At 40.8% G+C, this 17,470-nt stretch overlaps 1 protein-coding gene across 4 annotated transcripts in view; it reads left to right on the top strand.

Moving 5' to 3' along the window:
• The window catches only part of UGGT1 (UDP-glucose glycoprotein glucosyltransferase 1), a 46,046-nt gene that overhangs the window by 23,032 nt on the left and 5,544 nt on the right, over window positions 1-17,470 (top strand). For 3 of the 4 annotated variants that reach the window (XM_048954883.1, XM_048954884.1, XM_048954886.1), the window contains 20 exons: window positions 149-313; window positions 502-622; window positions 1,278-1,376; window positions 2,622-2,645; window positions 3,148-3,242; window positions 3,787-3,993; window positions 4,586-4,717; window positions 5,612-5,742; window positions 7,069-7,164; window positions 7,510-7,612; window positions 8,015-8,094; window positions 8,849-9,038; window positions 10,514-10,672; window positions 11,998-12,083; window positions 12,430-12,514; window positions 13,491-13,579; window positions 14,021-14,125; window positions 14,688-14,772; window positions 15,745-15,927; window positions 17,113-17,273. In XM_048954883.1, coding sequence (XP_048810840.1) covers window positions 149-313; window positions 502-622; window positions 1,278-1,376; window positions 2,622-2,645; window positions 3,148-3,242; window positions 3,787-3,993; window positions 4,586-4,717; window positions 5,612-5,742; window positions 7,069-7,164; window positions 7,510-7,612; window positions 8,015-8,094; window positions 8,849-9,038; window positions 10,514-10,672; window positions 11,998-12,083; window positions 12,430-12,514; window positions 13,491-13,579; window positions 14,021-14,125; window positions 14,688-14,772; window positions 15,745-15,927; window positions 17,113-17,273 — 2,396 coding nt within the window. The remainder of the gene's footprint in view (window positions 1-148; window positions 314-501; window positions 623-1,277; window positions 1,377-2,621; window positions 2,646-3,147; window positions 3,243-3,786; window positions 3,994-4,585; window positions 4,718-5,611; window positions 5,743-7,068; window positions 7,165-7,509; window positions 7,613-8,014; window positions 8,095-8,848; window positions 9,039-10,513; window positions 10,673-11,997; window positions 12,084-12,429; window positions 12,515-13,490; window positions 13,580-14,020; window positions 14,126-14,687; window positions 14,773-15,744; window positions 15,928-17,112; window positions 17,274-17,470) is intronic. The other variant, XM_048954885.1, reaches the window with a different exon arrangement.

Here is a 17,470-nt window from a genome sequence, read left to right on the forward strand (position 1 = left end):
TGTAAGATGCAGGAAGTGTTCTATGTGCTGCTGAAAGGACATCTTAGTGTGTTTTAAAACGGATGGTTTTTTGATGTTATATAGAAATATTCTGAATCCTTGTGGTAATGGGCTGACACAGTAAAGCTACCTCTGTCCCTGGATTTAGGCAGCAAAAAGTTACTACGAGCAGACGGGTGTAGGCCCTCTCCCTGTGGTGCTGTTCAATGGGATGCCTTTTCAAAAGGACCAGCTGGATCCTGATGACCTGGAAACGGTGACAATGCACAAAATCCTGGAAACCACGAGCATCTTCCAGCGAGCTGTGTACCTGGTAGGTGCTGAGTGCAGCTGGGGTCTCTGGGGGGAAAGGAGTGTTCTGAAAACTGACTCAAAAGTCCCCAGATATGTGATACACAAAGCAAATTAACTGGTGTATTTTCTTATATTTTTTAAGTTGCCTAAAGCACAGAGGTGTGATATAATAAATAATGCCTTACTCTTTTTTCTCCTCTCCTTCAGGGTGAATTATCTAATGACCAAGATGTGGTTGAGTATATCATGAACCAGCCTAATGTTGTTCCAAGAATTAACTCGAGGATCTTAATGTCAGACAGAGAGTACCTAGATCTGACAGCAATGAGTAAGGGATGCTTTTCATTGCATTAAACCTGAAGTATCTGATTCAAAGACTTGCTGTCCCAATGGAAAGCTCTCGTGGCAAAGCATTGCCCCAAGTAACACTATAGCCCTAGTGCTGGCACATATATTACTTACAGCATGAATAGGTACAGATTTATCACAGCAGGAGTTTGTTTTGTTTTTTATACAAATCCTCAAGGGAATATGACTTGTGAAACTGAGAGCAAAAGTCAGCGACAGCACGTTCATGTAATATGTATAAAGCATCAGTTTGTTTCTTATTTCTAGCCTCTTCTTAAGCTGAGAAGGACAGACATCTCTGGAATTACTTAGGATTTGCTGTGACATGTATTGTAGCAGAACTTCTCAAGACTGCAGAATAATGGCAGGACTGCAAACACGCTTTCTCGAGTTGCTTGAAAAAGAGTAACTCTGGGCTTTAGAATGTATCTTTATATAAATTAACTTGAATAATTATTTCAATTAACTTCCTCAGTTTATTATATATTAACAATGGAAATCAAGTCTAAAAAGCAGTATCATGAGGAAAAAATGGTGGGAAGTATTCATAATGTTTTGGTAAGAAGGGTGAATTTTTATTCATTTTACATAGAAATTGTTTGCTTTGACATCTAAATACTTTTTCTCTTCCTCAGATAACTTTTATGTGGATGACTTTGCTAGATTCAGCACGTTGGATTCCAAAGATAAGACAGCTGCTGTGGCAAACAGCATGACCTACTTGACAAAGAGAGGTAACATCTACCATGGATTATGAACTGCACTTCACTCTTGTGTGTTTCCAAGCATACATACAGTACACAACACGTGCCTTGAGTCTTGTCCAAGCCTGTGGGCAGTGCTGCAATCCAGGTGTTAAAAACTAACATTTTTATAGGGTTTGACATCTACATGGAGCAAAAATGTTTTGCTCCGTAAACCTTACCTTCTGTTAGGGATGGGAGTCCCACCCAGCCTGCTCTTGCTGAGGTGGATGGTGCCATCAGAAATGCAGCAGCGTAAGCTCAGATGCTGCAATTACACTGACTAGAAAAATATAGAGGGGTTCTGGGCTTCTATCCTAATTTGAAATTTTGAAAGGTTGTATGGGTTCGTTAAAAAATGTTATTGTTCCTTATATAAGACAGCTGATAACCTGGTCTGTGCTATTCATATCTCTCTGGTACATGCACTGCTTTTCCAGTGGTAGGATGGCTTAATTGCAGTATAGATGAAGTCCCCTGTTAGTGTTCAAACTCAGCTCATTGTAGGAATTGCATGCACAGACTTAATCAGGCCTTTCCTATACTCATCTCTGTTAGGAATCATTGATGAGCTGCTGTCATTTGAACCAGTTCCTCTTGTTCCTGTTTGTTGCCTTTACTGGGCTCTCACACATTTCCCAGATATTGCCTGCTGCCACTCCTTCCCTCTTATATTTTCCTTTGGTTTGTGTTAATCTTGGCAAGAGTTTCTCACTTTCCCTTTGTAGATTATTAATTAAACCTACACCTCATTTAAACGTGTATTTGTAGTCCTGCAACATGATAGTTTTGGGTTGCTGCCCCTTTTGTCACTTAAGATACTTAATAACTGGTATCTGCTCATATGATCTGTGTCACGTTTATCTGTGCAGGTACTGCTGGCTCAGCGTAGTGCTGTCTTGCTGGTTTTTGAAGGGGGAAGATAAACTCTTTAACATTTCAGTCATAATGGCATGGCAGTTCTTGCAAATGGTCTTAAGAATGTTATCTTCATGCTATTGGTAATATATAACTACTGCTGAAGTATAGAAATAAAGCATCTGTCTATTTGATGGGGGGGGAAAAGTCAAAGCTCATTCTGATAGAATTAATACAAACGTGCTGCTTGCTGGAGCCAAGCTTCAGTGATTCAGTTATGCCCAGCACAATCCTGCAGCTTCTTGGTACATATTAGAACCACTATCAAGTTAGTAATGTCTTTTTCCTTTCCCTCTTTCCTTTCTGCTGTTTGACCAGGAATGTCTTCCAAGGAGATCTATGGTAAATCATGCTTTGGCTTTCCATCTGTTGTTGTTCTGGGAATTTCCTGGTTCCTTTCTAACTTTGGCCTTAGAACCAGCAGGTTCTAAATGCATGTTTGCTTTGTCACTCCTTATCTTCCTACACAACTGGTTTTGTGAACTAACAGCTTCAGTATGTAGAAGCAGTATGCTGTGCTCTGGTTGGAATCAATAAGTTATTTATAGGCTCTTTTAAAAAATTCTAAATTAGGTATAAAGAAATAAGTAATCCAATTTAGACACACAAGTGCATGCACAAAGTGGGCTTACTGAATGAGGTGAATGAACTCTAATATTACATCAGTACTACTGTTCTTCTCTTGCCAGGCTTGGCATAGCTTTATCTGGGTCTTTCATATATTGTTCTACTTTGTTTCGAGTCTTTGCATGTTGACCTTGTTCTTCCTCCAAATGAAGAAAAGCTGAAGCTTTCCTCTCAAATTTTGCCTTCAACTATTCCTGCCCCCTTTTTTCTTCTGCAGATGATTCTTTTGTTAGACCGGTGACTTTTTGGATTGTTGGTGATTTTGATAAACCTTCAGGAAGACAGTTGTTGTATGATGCCATTAAACATCAGGTAGGTGGTATTTTCACTCGCACCACTTAGCAGCAATAATAAAGCAGTAGACAGAGGCTTGAAAAACACAAGTTGTGCTTCTTTCTGTTGTGTGACCCTGGGGAGATCAGTTCTTCGTTTTCCAGCTTCATCTTGTTTGTGAGAGCTGGCACATCCCTGACCTTCTCCTCTCGGTCTTACTCTAATACAGTAAAGAAAAGATGTTCTTTTAAGCTCCTGGTTCTAAATTGAAAATCTCTCTGTTTTTATTGGGAGATTAAAGTGAGCACTGTTCTCTGCCCTGTCCCATTTGTTCCAGGAAGGTAACTGAATCATACAAATCCATAGCTAACTGCTAAATCACTGTTTTGCCAGCTCTCTGAGTGCTGGCTGTGGTCCAATCTCTCTTGGGCAGGACAGTATTATGTAGAGGATTCTTGGCACAGTGGTGCCTGTAGGTAAACTTGAAGTTAAACAGTGAGTTCATTGTATTACAGATATTTTTTTTTCTTCTCATTTAAAGCAAAACCTGAAACTTTCCTAATTCATATTTGGTTAAATACAGAAATCCAGCAATAATGTTCGAATCAGCATGATTAATAATCCTAGTGAAGAGCCAAACAGCAGCAACACCATTGTCGCTAAGGCCATATGGGCAGCTCTGCAGACACAGACATCAAATAATGCCAAGAATTTCATCACCAAAATGGCAAAAGAAGAAATTGCAAAGGCACTGGAGGCAGGAGCTGACATCTTAGAATTTGCAGTTGGGGTAAGCATGGCTGTTTGTGTTTACAAAGGTAGGGTATTTGTTCTTACCATGAGTTTCTTAGTGTAGCATGTTGGAACTACAAAAGATAAAGTAACAATGGAGTGTTCTCCCAAGGTGTGACTCACCTAAAATATCATCTGAAAATGAAGTGAATCCTCATACTCATCAAAGCTACACAACATTAAAAGGTCAAAGGGATGCAGTTTAAGGGATCTATTTGAGTGGGTCAGTTATTGGGATTTTGGGGCAAACTTCAATCTCATGAGCTCTTTAAATAGCAAAGGAAAAATACATTTCTCAAACTAGGTTTAAGAGGTTGTGCAAGAATCACTTCAGAACAAATGAATGGAACAAGTGGTCTGAAGAGCAACAGTGAGTAGGGCTGGGGCCCTTCACTGACTGGCAAGAACAGGGTTTAAGACCACCAGGACAAGGAGCCCGGGGGTAAATTTTAGCTGGATTTTAACCTGTTCTTACATGGAAACAAAGAAAGAAAAAAAAAAGATTATATCTTATTATTAAGATATTTTAAAAGGTGTTCAGAGGTGTATTTTTATTTCACGTTTCAGTGACCAGTATTTTTTTCTTTCAGGGTATGGATACCAATATTTTTAAGGAAGCCTTTGAATCTCCCAAAGTGGATTTCATTCTGTCCCATGCTATATATTGCAGAGATGTTCTCAAGCTGAAGAAGGGGCAGAGGGCTGTGATCAGCAACGGAAGGGTGAGATCAGATGGTGAAAGAGATTCCACTCGTGGGAAAGATGCAGGCCTTGAGCAGCAGGGATCAGATACACATTCAGACCTAGGGATGGGATGTGGGCCTCCCTCAGGTCGCTGGCTTGCTTCCCAGTTATTTGTTCAGATGTGCAGTGACCTTTTCTTGGTGCTGTGAGCCATTAGTTGTTGGTGTTGCATACAAATTCAGATCTGTCGGTAGCAGTTGAGCTCCTGCTGTCACTGAATTGAGTCCAGGAGCCAGAAAGGATGATAAATTTAATTGTGTTGCTTCAGTTCACTGGACACTGAACTGAATATTGGTGCCTTAATTTCTTTCAGTGGCTCTTTTTACAAGAGCCACTTAGATTTAGGCAAATTATTTAACAGCAGTATTTCACTGCCAGTAATCAGTTTTGTTTTTTTTCTGTCACGTGCTTGCTCACTAGGGGCAGGGAGGAGAAGGCAGGTTCCATGGCTGCTGTGTACTTTAATGGGTTAAAAAATTCAAGTGATGAGTTGTGGCATTCTTTTTCTCTCAGTAGCCAAGGCTTTTGAAGGCCCCAGCAGTGAGATTTGCTGGACTACTGCCATTGGCCTGGCATTCTGTTAACCTTTCAGGACATATTGCACATATAATTTAATATGCTGTGTTTATGCAAATCGAGTATTCATTGAAAATTCTAAACATGTTTTATGGCTTTATTTGGGGTATTTTGTTCATGACTGTAAATAGAATGATCTGTTAAACTTTGCTGCCTTTGGCAGTAATATTCACCTGAGCAGCTGATACCCATAAAGATTGAGTTGTAGCATTTATTTAATACATCTTTGAATTTTTTTCACTGCAGCTCTTACGTAGTAATGCTGAACTCACTTTTTTTTTTCCCCCGTATAAAAGATAATTGGTCCATTAGAGGATGGCGAGATGTTCAATCAGGATGACTTCCACCTTCTTGAGAACATCATCCTAAAGACATCAGGACAGAAAATCAAATCTCAGATTCAGCAGCTGGGATTTGAAGAAGATCTGTAAGTAAACATGAAAAGGCTGGTAAACAGTGGTGCTATCCTGATAAAGTGGCTTTCTGCAGCCTGGAGAAAGCTTGCTTATTGCTCCTTAATATTAAAGCATTCAGACTTCTGGTGGGTTTTTCCTGTAGCTAAGTCTCAGCTGACACACTGTTTTAGAATCATCTTCCTCCAACATGCCAGGGTTTCATAACTTTGTGTGGGATTACCTGTTACCTGTTTAAAAGAAGATAAAGAAGGAGATGCTTTCTGGGTATACCTGCAGTTCAGCTAACTGCTGCTGGCCTATCATATCAACATAATTACCCATTTCACTGCCAGTGCTACAGAAACGTGTTTTTAACTTCTTAAAGAGAAATAACCAAAGAAGAGGAAGAGATGTGATAATGAAAATCGTAGTTGTTGATAATTCTTGCAATAGAGGAGCTATTCAAAAGAAAGATGTCTTCAGGATCAAGGATGCCAGTGTCTGTGGATCCAAAGTCCATGGGCATGGGGTGCTGGAGGGGAGCTGGGGGATGGAGGTTATCACTAAGAAGATAATTTCCATCCTAGTTAGCATTACATCTTTCTGTGGTGGTGCTTGTCTGTGAAAGTCCTCTGACACAGTATTGCTTTTCAGTAGAGCTATTGTGTAAGTACCAGTATTCATTGAAGTTTCAAGAGCTTTTACATTTTAAGGTTAGATATGGTAATTCTCATAATACCACACTGAAAAATTATGGGAATAGTAATGAGGAAGAAGTTGTCTGGGGTAACGATGGCTTAATGATAGGACCCCCTTCTCTTGGAAGTTTCTCTGTTGCTTCCTAGTACTTAACAGCCATGGTTTTAAAAGGCTGCTGTGAAAGAAGGGTTTGATCTGAATCTCTTATAGGCCTGAGAGAGGTTAGTGAGGCTGAGGGATGCAGTGCCTGCAGCACTAAAGTGAGAGCAGTTTCGGTGTCAGCCGAACTCTTTGGTCCTCTCAGTGATAAGGCTGCAAGCCATTTAAATTCTCAGTGCTAGATTAACCCTTAAACTTGTTTAAATCTTCAGAATTACTTCAGAGAATTCTTAGAGTAAGGTGAGGACAGTAAGGACACTGTGTTCTGGGCACAATTTCTGGCTTTGGAAGCACCAGTTATCTTTCCATGCTTCTGTTTCTCAAGCCAGTATATTATAAATATGGAAAATTTTTGTGTGTGGAGGTAGTAGGACTGTTAGCTTGCATCTCTCAATTCAGTTCAGCCTTTTCTCTTTTGCTGCTAGTTGACAGAAACATGACATATGCGTGCATTTTTCTGAATACCTGTAAACCTCTTTTTTTTTTCTTTTTTCCTTCAGTGCTAGTGACTTGGTAATGAAAGTGGATGCTCTTCTTTCTGCTCAACCAAAAGGAGAGGCAAGAATTGAATATCAGTTTTTTGAAGAACGATACAGGTACAGGATTGCTGCTGCTTGCTATGCAATGTGCTCTTCCTTGTTTTCTAACATTGTTGTGTGTTTAAATCACACTAACATTAAAAAAATAGTACAGGCAGTCATAGGAACTAACACTAATCCCTAACACTTTTCAGAATGGCGTCGGTTTTCATGATGAATACATCTTTGTCTACTTATCTGTATGCGTGTGTATGCATATTTGTATTTGTCCCTATTTGTCCAGTTTTGGAATGTGCACAGCATTTAGGAAGTACTTTGACTTTGGAGGAGATGGACTGTGTTTTTCCTTTGTTTATTCAATTCACTTGGTAATTTAAAATTCTTTTTTTTCCTTCTGTTCAGTGCAGTTAAACTGAGACCAAAAGAGGGAGAGACATATTTTGATGTCGTGGCCATTGTTGATCCTGTTACCAGAGATGCCCAAAGACTTGCTCCGTTACTTTTGGTACGTATGCAGTGTTGTCATATGTTTTATAACGATTTTTAACAGTGTTTCTTTTCCAATTCTGTAATTTTGAAAAGTTTCTCTTCTTCCTTGACTCTGTAGTGACCAGTGGCCTTCTAACAATGCAGCTGAAATACACATTTCTGCAAAATCACTGTGTACTACACACTAACAAAATCATGCATCTAGCTTTTAGTTTTGCCACTTTGACACCTTAGCTTGCAATCATTATTCTTGAGGAAGAAAGTCTCTCCATCCCAAAAAGAATGCCTGCAAATGAGGGAGCATGCTGATCTAATTACAACCAGATGAGTGTGGTAAAGGGAGGCTTGAGAATGAGCAGGTTGCGTGTCTCCTTTTCCAGTTAAAGTTTTAAGGAATGTCTCTTTCTTGTTACTGTAGGTTTTGAACCAACTGATAAACATGAACCTAAGGGTGTTTATGAACTGCCAGTCAAAACTTTCTGACATGCCTCTAAAAAGGTAAGCAATGCCATTACAAGGTATAAACACAGCAACAACCTACCTGATACCTGAAAAAGAGCAGTGTGGAAGCAGAAGCATATGCTTGTTGTAGTGAGGCTGGCAATGGCCATCTGGGAGCCTTGTCACAAGTTGGAATGTAGCCTAGTGGAGAAAACCACCCTTACACCAGGTTCCACAGCTCTGCTGGGCTGCATCTCTCAAGCCCTTAATTCCCATTCTCCCACTTCTCCATCCCTCCAAAAACATTCCATCCACACCAAAACTCAACCAACCAACTAAAACAGGACCTCATATTAACAATAACAACAGCAACGACAACAAAACACAGTCAACCCAGAGAGAAAGTTAAACTCCTTGCAATATCATAAGGTCTCAATAACTGCTTTCAGCTTAAGTACAATGACATGAGTTCCCACAGAGAATCCATGAATCTGTGGGTGGTGTGAGATAGTGGTGCTTGTTTACAAGTCAGGTGGGGTTTTATGTATGTGAGTAGGACTGTATCACTCACTGATCCTTATGGCTGATCCGTGCACACTCTGCTTTGTCCTCTGAGGTGAAAATTCTGCTTGTTCTAAGCATGTTGCTTTGGGCAAAGCCTCCTGTACACAGTAGGGAATAAAAATCCCATGCAGTGATTCTTGGAGATGTTGGAGCTCTGGGAAAACTGATGCTGTCAGCAAGTTCAGAGCATGAAGGATTGCCAAATTTGGCAGAAGTACATTGAAATCTTTTCTTTCTGGAATTTCAGCTTTTATCGCTACGTTTTGGAGCCGGAAATTTCTTTCACAGCAGATAACAGCTTTGCTTCTGGACCAATTGCCAAGTTTTTGGATATGCCTCAGTCTCCACTATTCACTTTGAACCTAAATACTCCTGAGAGCTGGATGGTGGAATCTGTCAGGACCCCGTATGACCTTGATAATATTTACTTAGAGGAGGTAAATGAAATCAGTACGTTACAGTTGTCACATTTAAATGTTGTTGGTTTTCCAGGGGTTATTTTTGTAATTGGAAAGAACTTTAGAATTTCAAAATACTAATAAACACAAAGGAGTTGATCTTAACACTTGTCATGGTTGCAGACCTCTAGAAACTCTGTAGGAGGGCTGCAAATAAACCAAAGCTCGCTGGCAGATTGCTGCCCTCAGTTACTCGTGGATGCCTGCAGGGTGCCACAGGGTGAGCAGTGCTGTGGGCTGGCAGCAGATCCTGCAGAAGTGCTGCTTTGAATGTGGGTATGTCCATTCCAAGTGCGTGTGTGTGTGTTATTTCAGAATGTCCTGAGTTAAAAACAAACTCTGGGCATTAAATATATTTATTTATGAATTTTAAAAAGTATTTCCTATGAGAGCTACAGCTAATATTGTAATGGAAGATCTGCATCTCATTTCTAGTTAATCCCACTTACTTTTCTTGTGACCAAGCAGGCTTTAGCTACCTCATCATTTCATGGCTTTTGTTAGCAGAAAATGCTTGCTCCACAAAAGGATTTGTGGTATCAACAGAACAGTAGAAGTGGTGCAGAGATAAGTGCTTTGCAGTACTTGTAGGAGCTGAAAAAACAGGGCATGAGTTGGACCTTTAGAATATTGATCCGGGCTTTTGCCCCACGTACAGAAAGATAAAATTCTGAGAAAAACCAAAGAGCTGGAGGTTAGTACAGAAATGATTTTAAAAACAAGGGAGGAGTGTTTGTACGTACAAGTGGATGATTCTCATTTCATCTTCAGTAGGATAGATAAGGTAGTGCTAATTATTAACTTCCTGCTGTTAGCAATCTGGTCTCTACTGGCTGTTTGAAGCTCTACAGGTAGTGGGCTGCAAAGTGGTTACAGGTGCACTGCACTGGCATGTAGTGAAGTGCACTGAAAACACATAATGAAAGTTAAAAATCCACTTGTGATGAGAAGTAGAAAATGCTGGGCTTCAGGGTGTGAAGTGAATTACTTAAGGAGGTGACCAAATACTCTTCCTTTGCAGTAAGCCATTATTTAGCTGGCCTCTGGATAGCACCCACCTCCGTTTAAATGAGTTGAAAGCCTGAGAAAGGGGCAGTAGATGTTGCAGGCATGCTCAAAGCACTATCCTGAGTACCAACCTATTGATTAAACCTAAACCCACAATAAATGTGAAAAGAACTGTAAAATAAAGCAACAGTCCTTCCCTTTCTTAACCTGACATCCAACCTGTTGGGAGCCAGAGGTTTTTGGTCAGGAACAGCCTTAACAACACATGCTCAATGGAGTCGTGATCTTTGAGGTTTTGTGGGTGTTCATCCAAAAGAACTTCTCTGGTGAAGTAAAGTAAGTGCTAGTTAATTACTATATCTACTGTATCTTGTAGATTAACTGGATCACTAAAATAATTGCACTTCTGTGCTACTGGTGAGTTCAGCAATATCTTCTCCTTACAGGTGGATAACGTTGTTGCTGCGGAATATGAGTTGGAGTATCTGCTTCTGGAAGGACACTGCTATGATATCACCACTGGGCAGCCACCTCGGGGCCTCCAGTTTACCCTGGGAACCTCAACCAATCCTGTCATCGTGGATACCATTGTTATGGCCAACTTGGTAAGCAAACGATTCCACTTGGCAGTGCAGAACTGTGGTTCTGCAGTCAGCACAACCACCTGCATAAGGCATTGAGTCTCTCCAAGTATGTGGGCTGTGGCTACATGACATTGCTGACATCCCACAGTTGCTGGCAGATGAATCAGAACCACGTTGTTCCTCAGCTGGTCAGTGTTGTAGAAAACAAAGGAAGCAAGGAAGAACAGGAATTTCTTAATGGAGTTGGGGAAAAGAGTTAGTTAGTCCAAATACATGATGGTTCCCTGCAGATGTCTTTAATCCAATCTGGTCTGTGAGAGGTTGTGGACTGAAATTATGGCAAGGGAAGTTAGCCATTGGGATATCTTCTTTATAGATAATATTAGTGAAAAACTGAAATAAACTGATTATTTTTTTAATCTTTAAATGCATTACACAGCATATAGAGCAAGTAAGGAAAAAATGCATGCTTCCTCTGTTTATTTTAAAATTCTTTCACTTAGTTTTGTATTTCTCCTTGCCTTTTCATAGCCAAGTTGTATTCTGTAGTGATGTGATATTGATAAGTATAAAAGGGAAGGTGAGCCTTAATTTGTGTATGACAGTGGGCTTTTTCTCATCAGATAAGCTGAAGTGTGTGTATCATGGTGCACAGTGCTGTATCTACTAATCCTCTTCCTCACAATCTGTACTATGAAGGGGTATGAAGGGACCTGAGAGACCAGGAGCATGCCTTGTGTTTTCCTATGAGCTCCCTCTAAGTTTTGGAAGGCTGCATTGTGGTCTCCCTGGAGCCTTCTGTTCTCTGGGCTGAACAAGCCCAACTCCCTCAGCCTTTATTCCAAGCAGAGATGTTCCTCTTATGGAATTTAGCATTGTAAACTATTGTAATTTTTCAGGGGAGAGATTTTGTGTTGTAGAACTGTGTTATTGCTTCCTGCTGTGAAACACCGCTCTCTAGCTTCACCGTGGATAATCTCATGCTTTGTGGGCAGACCTTTCACAGGCTGCAGGGTGCTTACCAGCCAGTGCTTAGAAATGCACCCACTCCTTCACGAAGGCAAGCTTTTGCAGAAGCAAATTTGGGATTGCCCTGTTCCTATGAAGGTGTCTTGAAGACTTTGCCATATAACAATGGATGTTTTAATGCTTGGTTCTTAGGAAAAAAGATGGAAGTTTTTGGGTTATGTAGGGTTTGTTTCTCCCAGTTCAGAGGGTTTCAGGTCCTTTGTATTCATCAGCTGGGTTACAACTATTTCCAAATACAAATCAGTGGGACAAAATACATGACTTACAAACTTGTTTGTGTTTTCTGGAAATGGACAGACATTCTTTTCTCTTTACAGGGTTACTTCCAGTTAAAGGCAAATCCTGGTGCTTGGACTCTAAGGCTCAGGAAGGGCAGATCTGAAGATATCTACAGGATCTACAGGTGGGACAGGACAAGAAATGCTTTGGTCTCTTTCTTGGGAAAACTTCTAAATCATACTGGCACCATTACATGTGAATCTAACAGTTCACTTGCCCCCGTGCAGTGAATTGGTTGGCAGATTGGATTTTGTACTGTGCATAAGGCGTGTGAGATGAAAGAAATTCATTCCTTTATCAAACCCAGTCTGTGTTTAAGGATGTACTGGAACATGTCTATGTTTCTTACTACTTTGTCACAGCTCAAACCTGTCCTACAATGCTCAGCTTTAATAGTATGTAGAAAAACATGTAAAAGACATAAGGAACTTATTTCTACTTTGTAGTGAAGTGTTTTAATGTATTTTCAGCCATGATGGCACAGACTCTCCGCCTGAAGCTGATGAAGTTACTGTTGTTCTCAACAACTTCAAGAGCAAAATTATTAAAGTGAAGGTGAGTTTAAAAACGTAGAGCTGTTCTTAAAAGCAGTCTGCTTGAGCTGTACTGGGGGAAGAAACTGAGGGCCTGATGATGTCTTCCTGCAGGTTTAATTAGAGCCAGTTGGCAAAGTTCACATTAGAGCATCTGTAATGGAGGGAATCTATCTACAGACTTGGGTTTGTTTCTTTTCACACAGGAGAGAATGGTGCAGCTGCTGTGCTCTTTGTGTGCACATGAGAAACAGTTACGCACACATTTTACTGGCTCAGGTGTGCTTGTGACATAAGAAACAAACCTGTCAGTCTTGTTAGGTCCATTATACCAGTGGTAAACACTCAGAGTGTCCACTGAGCCAGTATTTTTTCTGTTTTCTGATGTAAGAGGTGCAAATACATATATATATATATATATTCTTTTTTTTTTAACAAAGGAAAATCATAAATTTACTCTTCTGTCAGGATTCCTTTTCATATAGCTGGAACATATAGTGAGGATGACAGATAAATGATGGCTGTGCCACTTCTGGCTCATAGTAACCCGCAGGATTTACTTATGTTAGAGTAATTCTGGGATGTTTTCCTGTTGGTTTGCTTTTTCCTGCCTTCCTTGCTTACCTGCTGTGGAGTCTCAGTGTCCAGTAACACCTCTTAGAAATGCACAAAGCAGTACTGAGGTGTTGTGTTTGGTTTTGGTGGTTGTTTGCTTTTTTTTTTTTTTTTGGACTGTGTTGCTGCTTTGTTTGAGCTGCTTCTTTGCCAGTTTCCTTCATCAAGGATGATCCCTAAATGCCTCTGAGCAAAGTGTTTTTAACCATTTAGGCTAGCATGTCCTCGGTGTCTGATGTCAGTTCCCTGCTGAGCTGTTTCTCCATACAGCTTAGGTTACAGAGCAGCTCATTGGACACAATTCAAACTGATGCTAACAGTGCTCCAGAGCTGTTTGCTCAGTATCTAGTTCTACTCTCTCAAGCAGTGTTATGCTTTCACAGGTTCAGAAAAAACTGGACATGATGAACGAAGATCTACTGAGTGATGGCACCAGTGAGAACGAATCTGGATTTTGGGAATCTCTCAAATGGTAAAAATGAATTCAGTAATCACCTGCAAGTCTGCTAAACTGGAAAGCTGTTTGTTCTTCTGATGGTACAGATGGTCTGTGATAGTCCATAGCCATCTATTAGAATAGCTTGAACTTAGGGCTTGACTCATTGGAACTTTCATAAGACCCCTTCGTTTCTAGAGAGATGAATTACCACTTTGTCCTGCTTCTGTTCCTTTACCACGTGTGCTAAGGGAAGTCTGAAAGCATTGCTTGTTTCCAGGAGCTGCATCTCAGCCAGGCATCTTCCACTTGCAATCCAGTAGGCTTCCATGTTTGTGTCTGCACTGCTCTGTCTTGTGGACCGTGATGCACAGACCAGGGAGAGGGATGCCAAACAGCACTGTAGTAATTCATAGTCTGTTGCACTCTTTCTAGGCCTTGTTATCTTGTCTTTCATGGATACGTTTGTCCTTTCAGGGGATTTACAGGAGGACAAAAGAATGAAGATGTGAAGCAGGATAAAGATGATGTATTAAACATATTCTCTGTGGCTTCAGGACATTTATACGAAAGATTCCTACGGTCAGTTCAGAATTTATATTCTGGAGCTTCAAATAGGGAATGTGTTCTGTTTACAAGTAAAAAGATCAGGATTTGCAAGAATATTTAAAACCAAACAAAATCCAAGCCCAAACAAAAAGCATTCAGTCAAAAAACCCAAACCATAACCACAGCAGCACACAAGTCCTTGAAAACAGGAACTTCTGTCTGCGTGGTATTCAGATTCAGAATAGCAGTGCACTATCTAGCAAATTCAGTCTATCCTAGGAATTTCTCACTACAAAAAAAATCGGATAGAAATGTTTTGTTAAGAATGTCTAAGTCGTAGTTAAGTGTCTCTGATTCTGGAAAAGAATCTGAAGTTGTGTTGTCAGCAGATTCAGAAAGCCAGCAGCTTTTTATTCTTGCTAGAGTTAAGCAGTATGCCCACTGAAGCTGCCCACTTCTTCACACACTGAGCTCAGCAATCTGACATCCCACAGTTGATGCAGTAATGTGAAATGGCAATTTGTGATCTGTTTGCAGCTGATCTCTAGCACGTGGTAGCTATTGCTCCAAACCTTTTCTCTTTTTCTCTTGATAGCATAATGATGTTGTCTGTGCTGAAACACACCAAGACTCCCTTAAAGTTTTGGTTTCTGAAGAACTACTTGTCACCTATGTTCAAGGTTTGTTACTAATTAGAAACGTCTTCTGTAGTGGGAAAATTAAATAAGAAAATGTTTCCAGTTGTGCATCATGCCATTATCTAACCATATGTGCAGTTACCTGTCTGTATACCTTCTGTTTTCACAAAGTATCAAAATGCCTTTTAGAAGGAAGTCTGGCTGAGAGTGGACTTGTGCCAAAGATAAATATTGAAGAGAACAGCATGGGATTGGAAAGTGATGCTTGGGTTTCAACTTTTTTTTTGGTTTTTTTTTGTGATTTGTATGATAAAGGTGCAGAGCTTAAGATGAAAATCAGGGCTGTAGACTTGTGTCTGATACATGAGGGATGAAAGAGCATAGGAAAATACTTAGCAGGGAAACAAGGGCTGTAACTAGGTATGGGGAGAGCTCCCTAAGGAGAGATGTTAAAAGCATATTTCAGATGGATGAGAGTACATAAGCAGTGCGTGCCAGAGTGCCTTGGGCTCTGGATGAATACACCTGGATATGTTTATCCGTTGTCTGTGATTCTTCATGAATCAAATGGCAGAATTCAACACAGAATGCAGAGGTAAATGAACAACAAAACTGTATTTCAAAAATTAGCTTAATCCTAGGTAGCAGCGTTACAGAGACTCACCTGCTTATGAGCTCAAGGGGGAAATCAGTAGCAGTGCCTGTGGTGCTGCAGGAGCTGTGGGCTGTGCTGTGGAAGGTGCAGCAGTGTGGTTCCCCTGTCCTTGCAAGCAGCTGTGTTCTGCAAGGTCTCAGCAACATCTGTGCTGTCCTGGTGTTGGAGGAAGCCTCACAGATGAGAGCATTGCCTCATTTGACAGTGGGCCACGTTGTTCCAGTAAAGCGTTTCTCCCAGCTCTTTCCTAATGTTTTATTATGGGATGGGAGTCTGTCTCTTGCAATGTGCTTTTCTTTTTCCAGCAGAGGAGCAAAGAATGAGATAAGCTCCCTTTTTTTTCCCCCCTCCCCCTGCAGGAGTTCATCCCATATATGGCAAAGAAGTACAACTTCCAGTACGAGCTTGTCCAGTACAAATGGCCACGCTGGCTTCACCAGCAAACAGAGAAACAGCGAATCATCTGGGGCTACAAGATCCTCTTTCTGGATGTGCTCTTCCCGTTAGCTGTTGATAAAATCTTATTTGTGGATGCTGATCAGGTAACTCAGGGTGAAATTACTTGATCTTTTTCTTTTTTCCCCTCTAGGAATAATATGTTCTAGAATACAATTTCTGTATTACAGAAGTTGCAAGTCTGAGCACTTTGCAGGCATGACTGAATGCTGATTCTGTAACTCTAGCATGCTTCAGTGAGTGCTTGTTTTCCAGCATGTTCCCACAAAGCTTGGTTTTGTTGGCCTGTCTCTTACTTTTGGCTGGCTCCTCACTCACTTGCTGCTGTGATTCCAGCTAGTTTGCCAAACAGATTCCATCTCATCCTGACACTTGTGCAGTACCAGCCCTGTTCCCCAAGTCTGCAGGTCACTTACCACACACGGTGCTTTCCTCAGTTCCCAGACACTTTCCTCCTCCCACTCCTGCTGGATTTTAGCTTGGCCAGATCTGAATGTCTTTCAGAGGAGCCAGAAGGCAGTTCCCTCGTGCACGAAGCTGTGCCATGCTGCAAAGCAAGCAGTGTCAGGGTGGCTTTGTCTGTGCTTACTGCCCAAACAGTTTGAACACAGGGGATGCGTGTGCAGCGAGAACTGCCAAAATCACTCCTTTAAACATATATGAAATTGTGAAGTACAGATTATTAATACGTAACTATAAAATGCCCTAGGCATTCTGGCATACAGACAGTATGATCCCATGTCAGTTAAGAACCGTTGTAGCTTTAGCATAAGTATGACCTAGGATAAATTCCAAGCTATGCTGTTCTTAGTGTATTGTTGGGTTTTTTTCCTCTGTTTATAAAAGATATATTAATACAGTTTGTTTCAACCAGAGTTTTTAGAGTAGTACTGCAGCTGCAGCATCTGCATCAGAGAGACATTAAAAACATTCATCCATGAAGGGTTCTCAGACTTTAAAGAGGAAAGGAAACAAAGGATCATAGCAAAATTCATTTACAGTGAGAATTACAGCTGCTTTCTAAGCAATAATGTGGCACCTCAGCTCCCAGCAAACCCCTATTGGAGTACTTGAAGCTCCAGTTCAGTTGGTCCAACTCCAATGGGAGACAGAACACCTCTGGTGTCTTGTTTTTGTACTATATATGTGGTAATGCAGATGTCAGAGTAAGAGGTAATTCTCCCTTGAGCTGCTTGGTTAGTATTAAATCCTGACTAGCTTATCAAAATAGCCCGACAGGCTTTGACAAATAAAACATCCTTTTGCTTCAGATTGTGCGCACAGATCTCAAGGAATTAAGAGATTTCAATCTAGATGGTGCTCCTTATGGATATACTCCATTCTGTGACAGTAGAAGAGAGATGGATGGCTACAGGTTCTGGAAGTCGGGATACTGGGCAAGTCACTTAGCTGGAAGAAAATACCACATCAGGTACTGAAGCATTACTTATTTTTGTCTCCTCAAAATGGAAGCGGAAAACTTCTGTTACTAATTAGAGTCAGCAGAGAGCTAGCTGATGTACACAAGGCTGCTTTGAACAGCTTTTTGCTCCCTATTGCTTTAAGGTTCCATTGCCTCTGGTCCAGCTGGAAGCACTAGGGGCACTGAAGTTAATTTCAGTGTGATTC

The sequence above is a fragment of the Lagopus muta genome, chromosome 9, assembly GCF_023343835.1.
Source record: "Lagopus muta isolate bLagMut1 chromosome 9, bLagMut1 primary, whole genome shotgun sequence".
NCBI classification, from domain to species: domain Eukaryota; kingdom Metazoa; phylum Chordata; class Aves; order Galliformes; family Phasianidae; genus Lagopus; species Lagopus muta.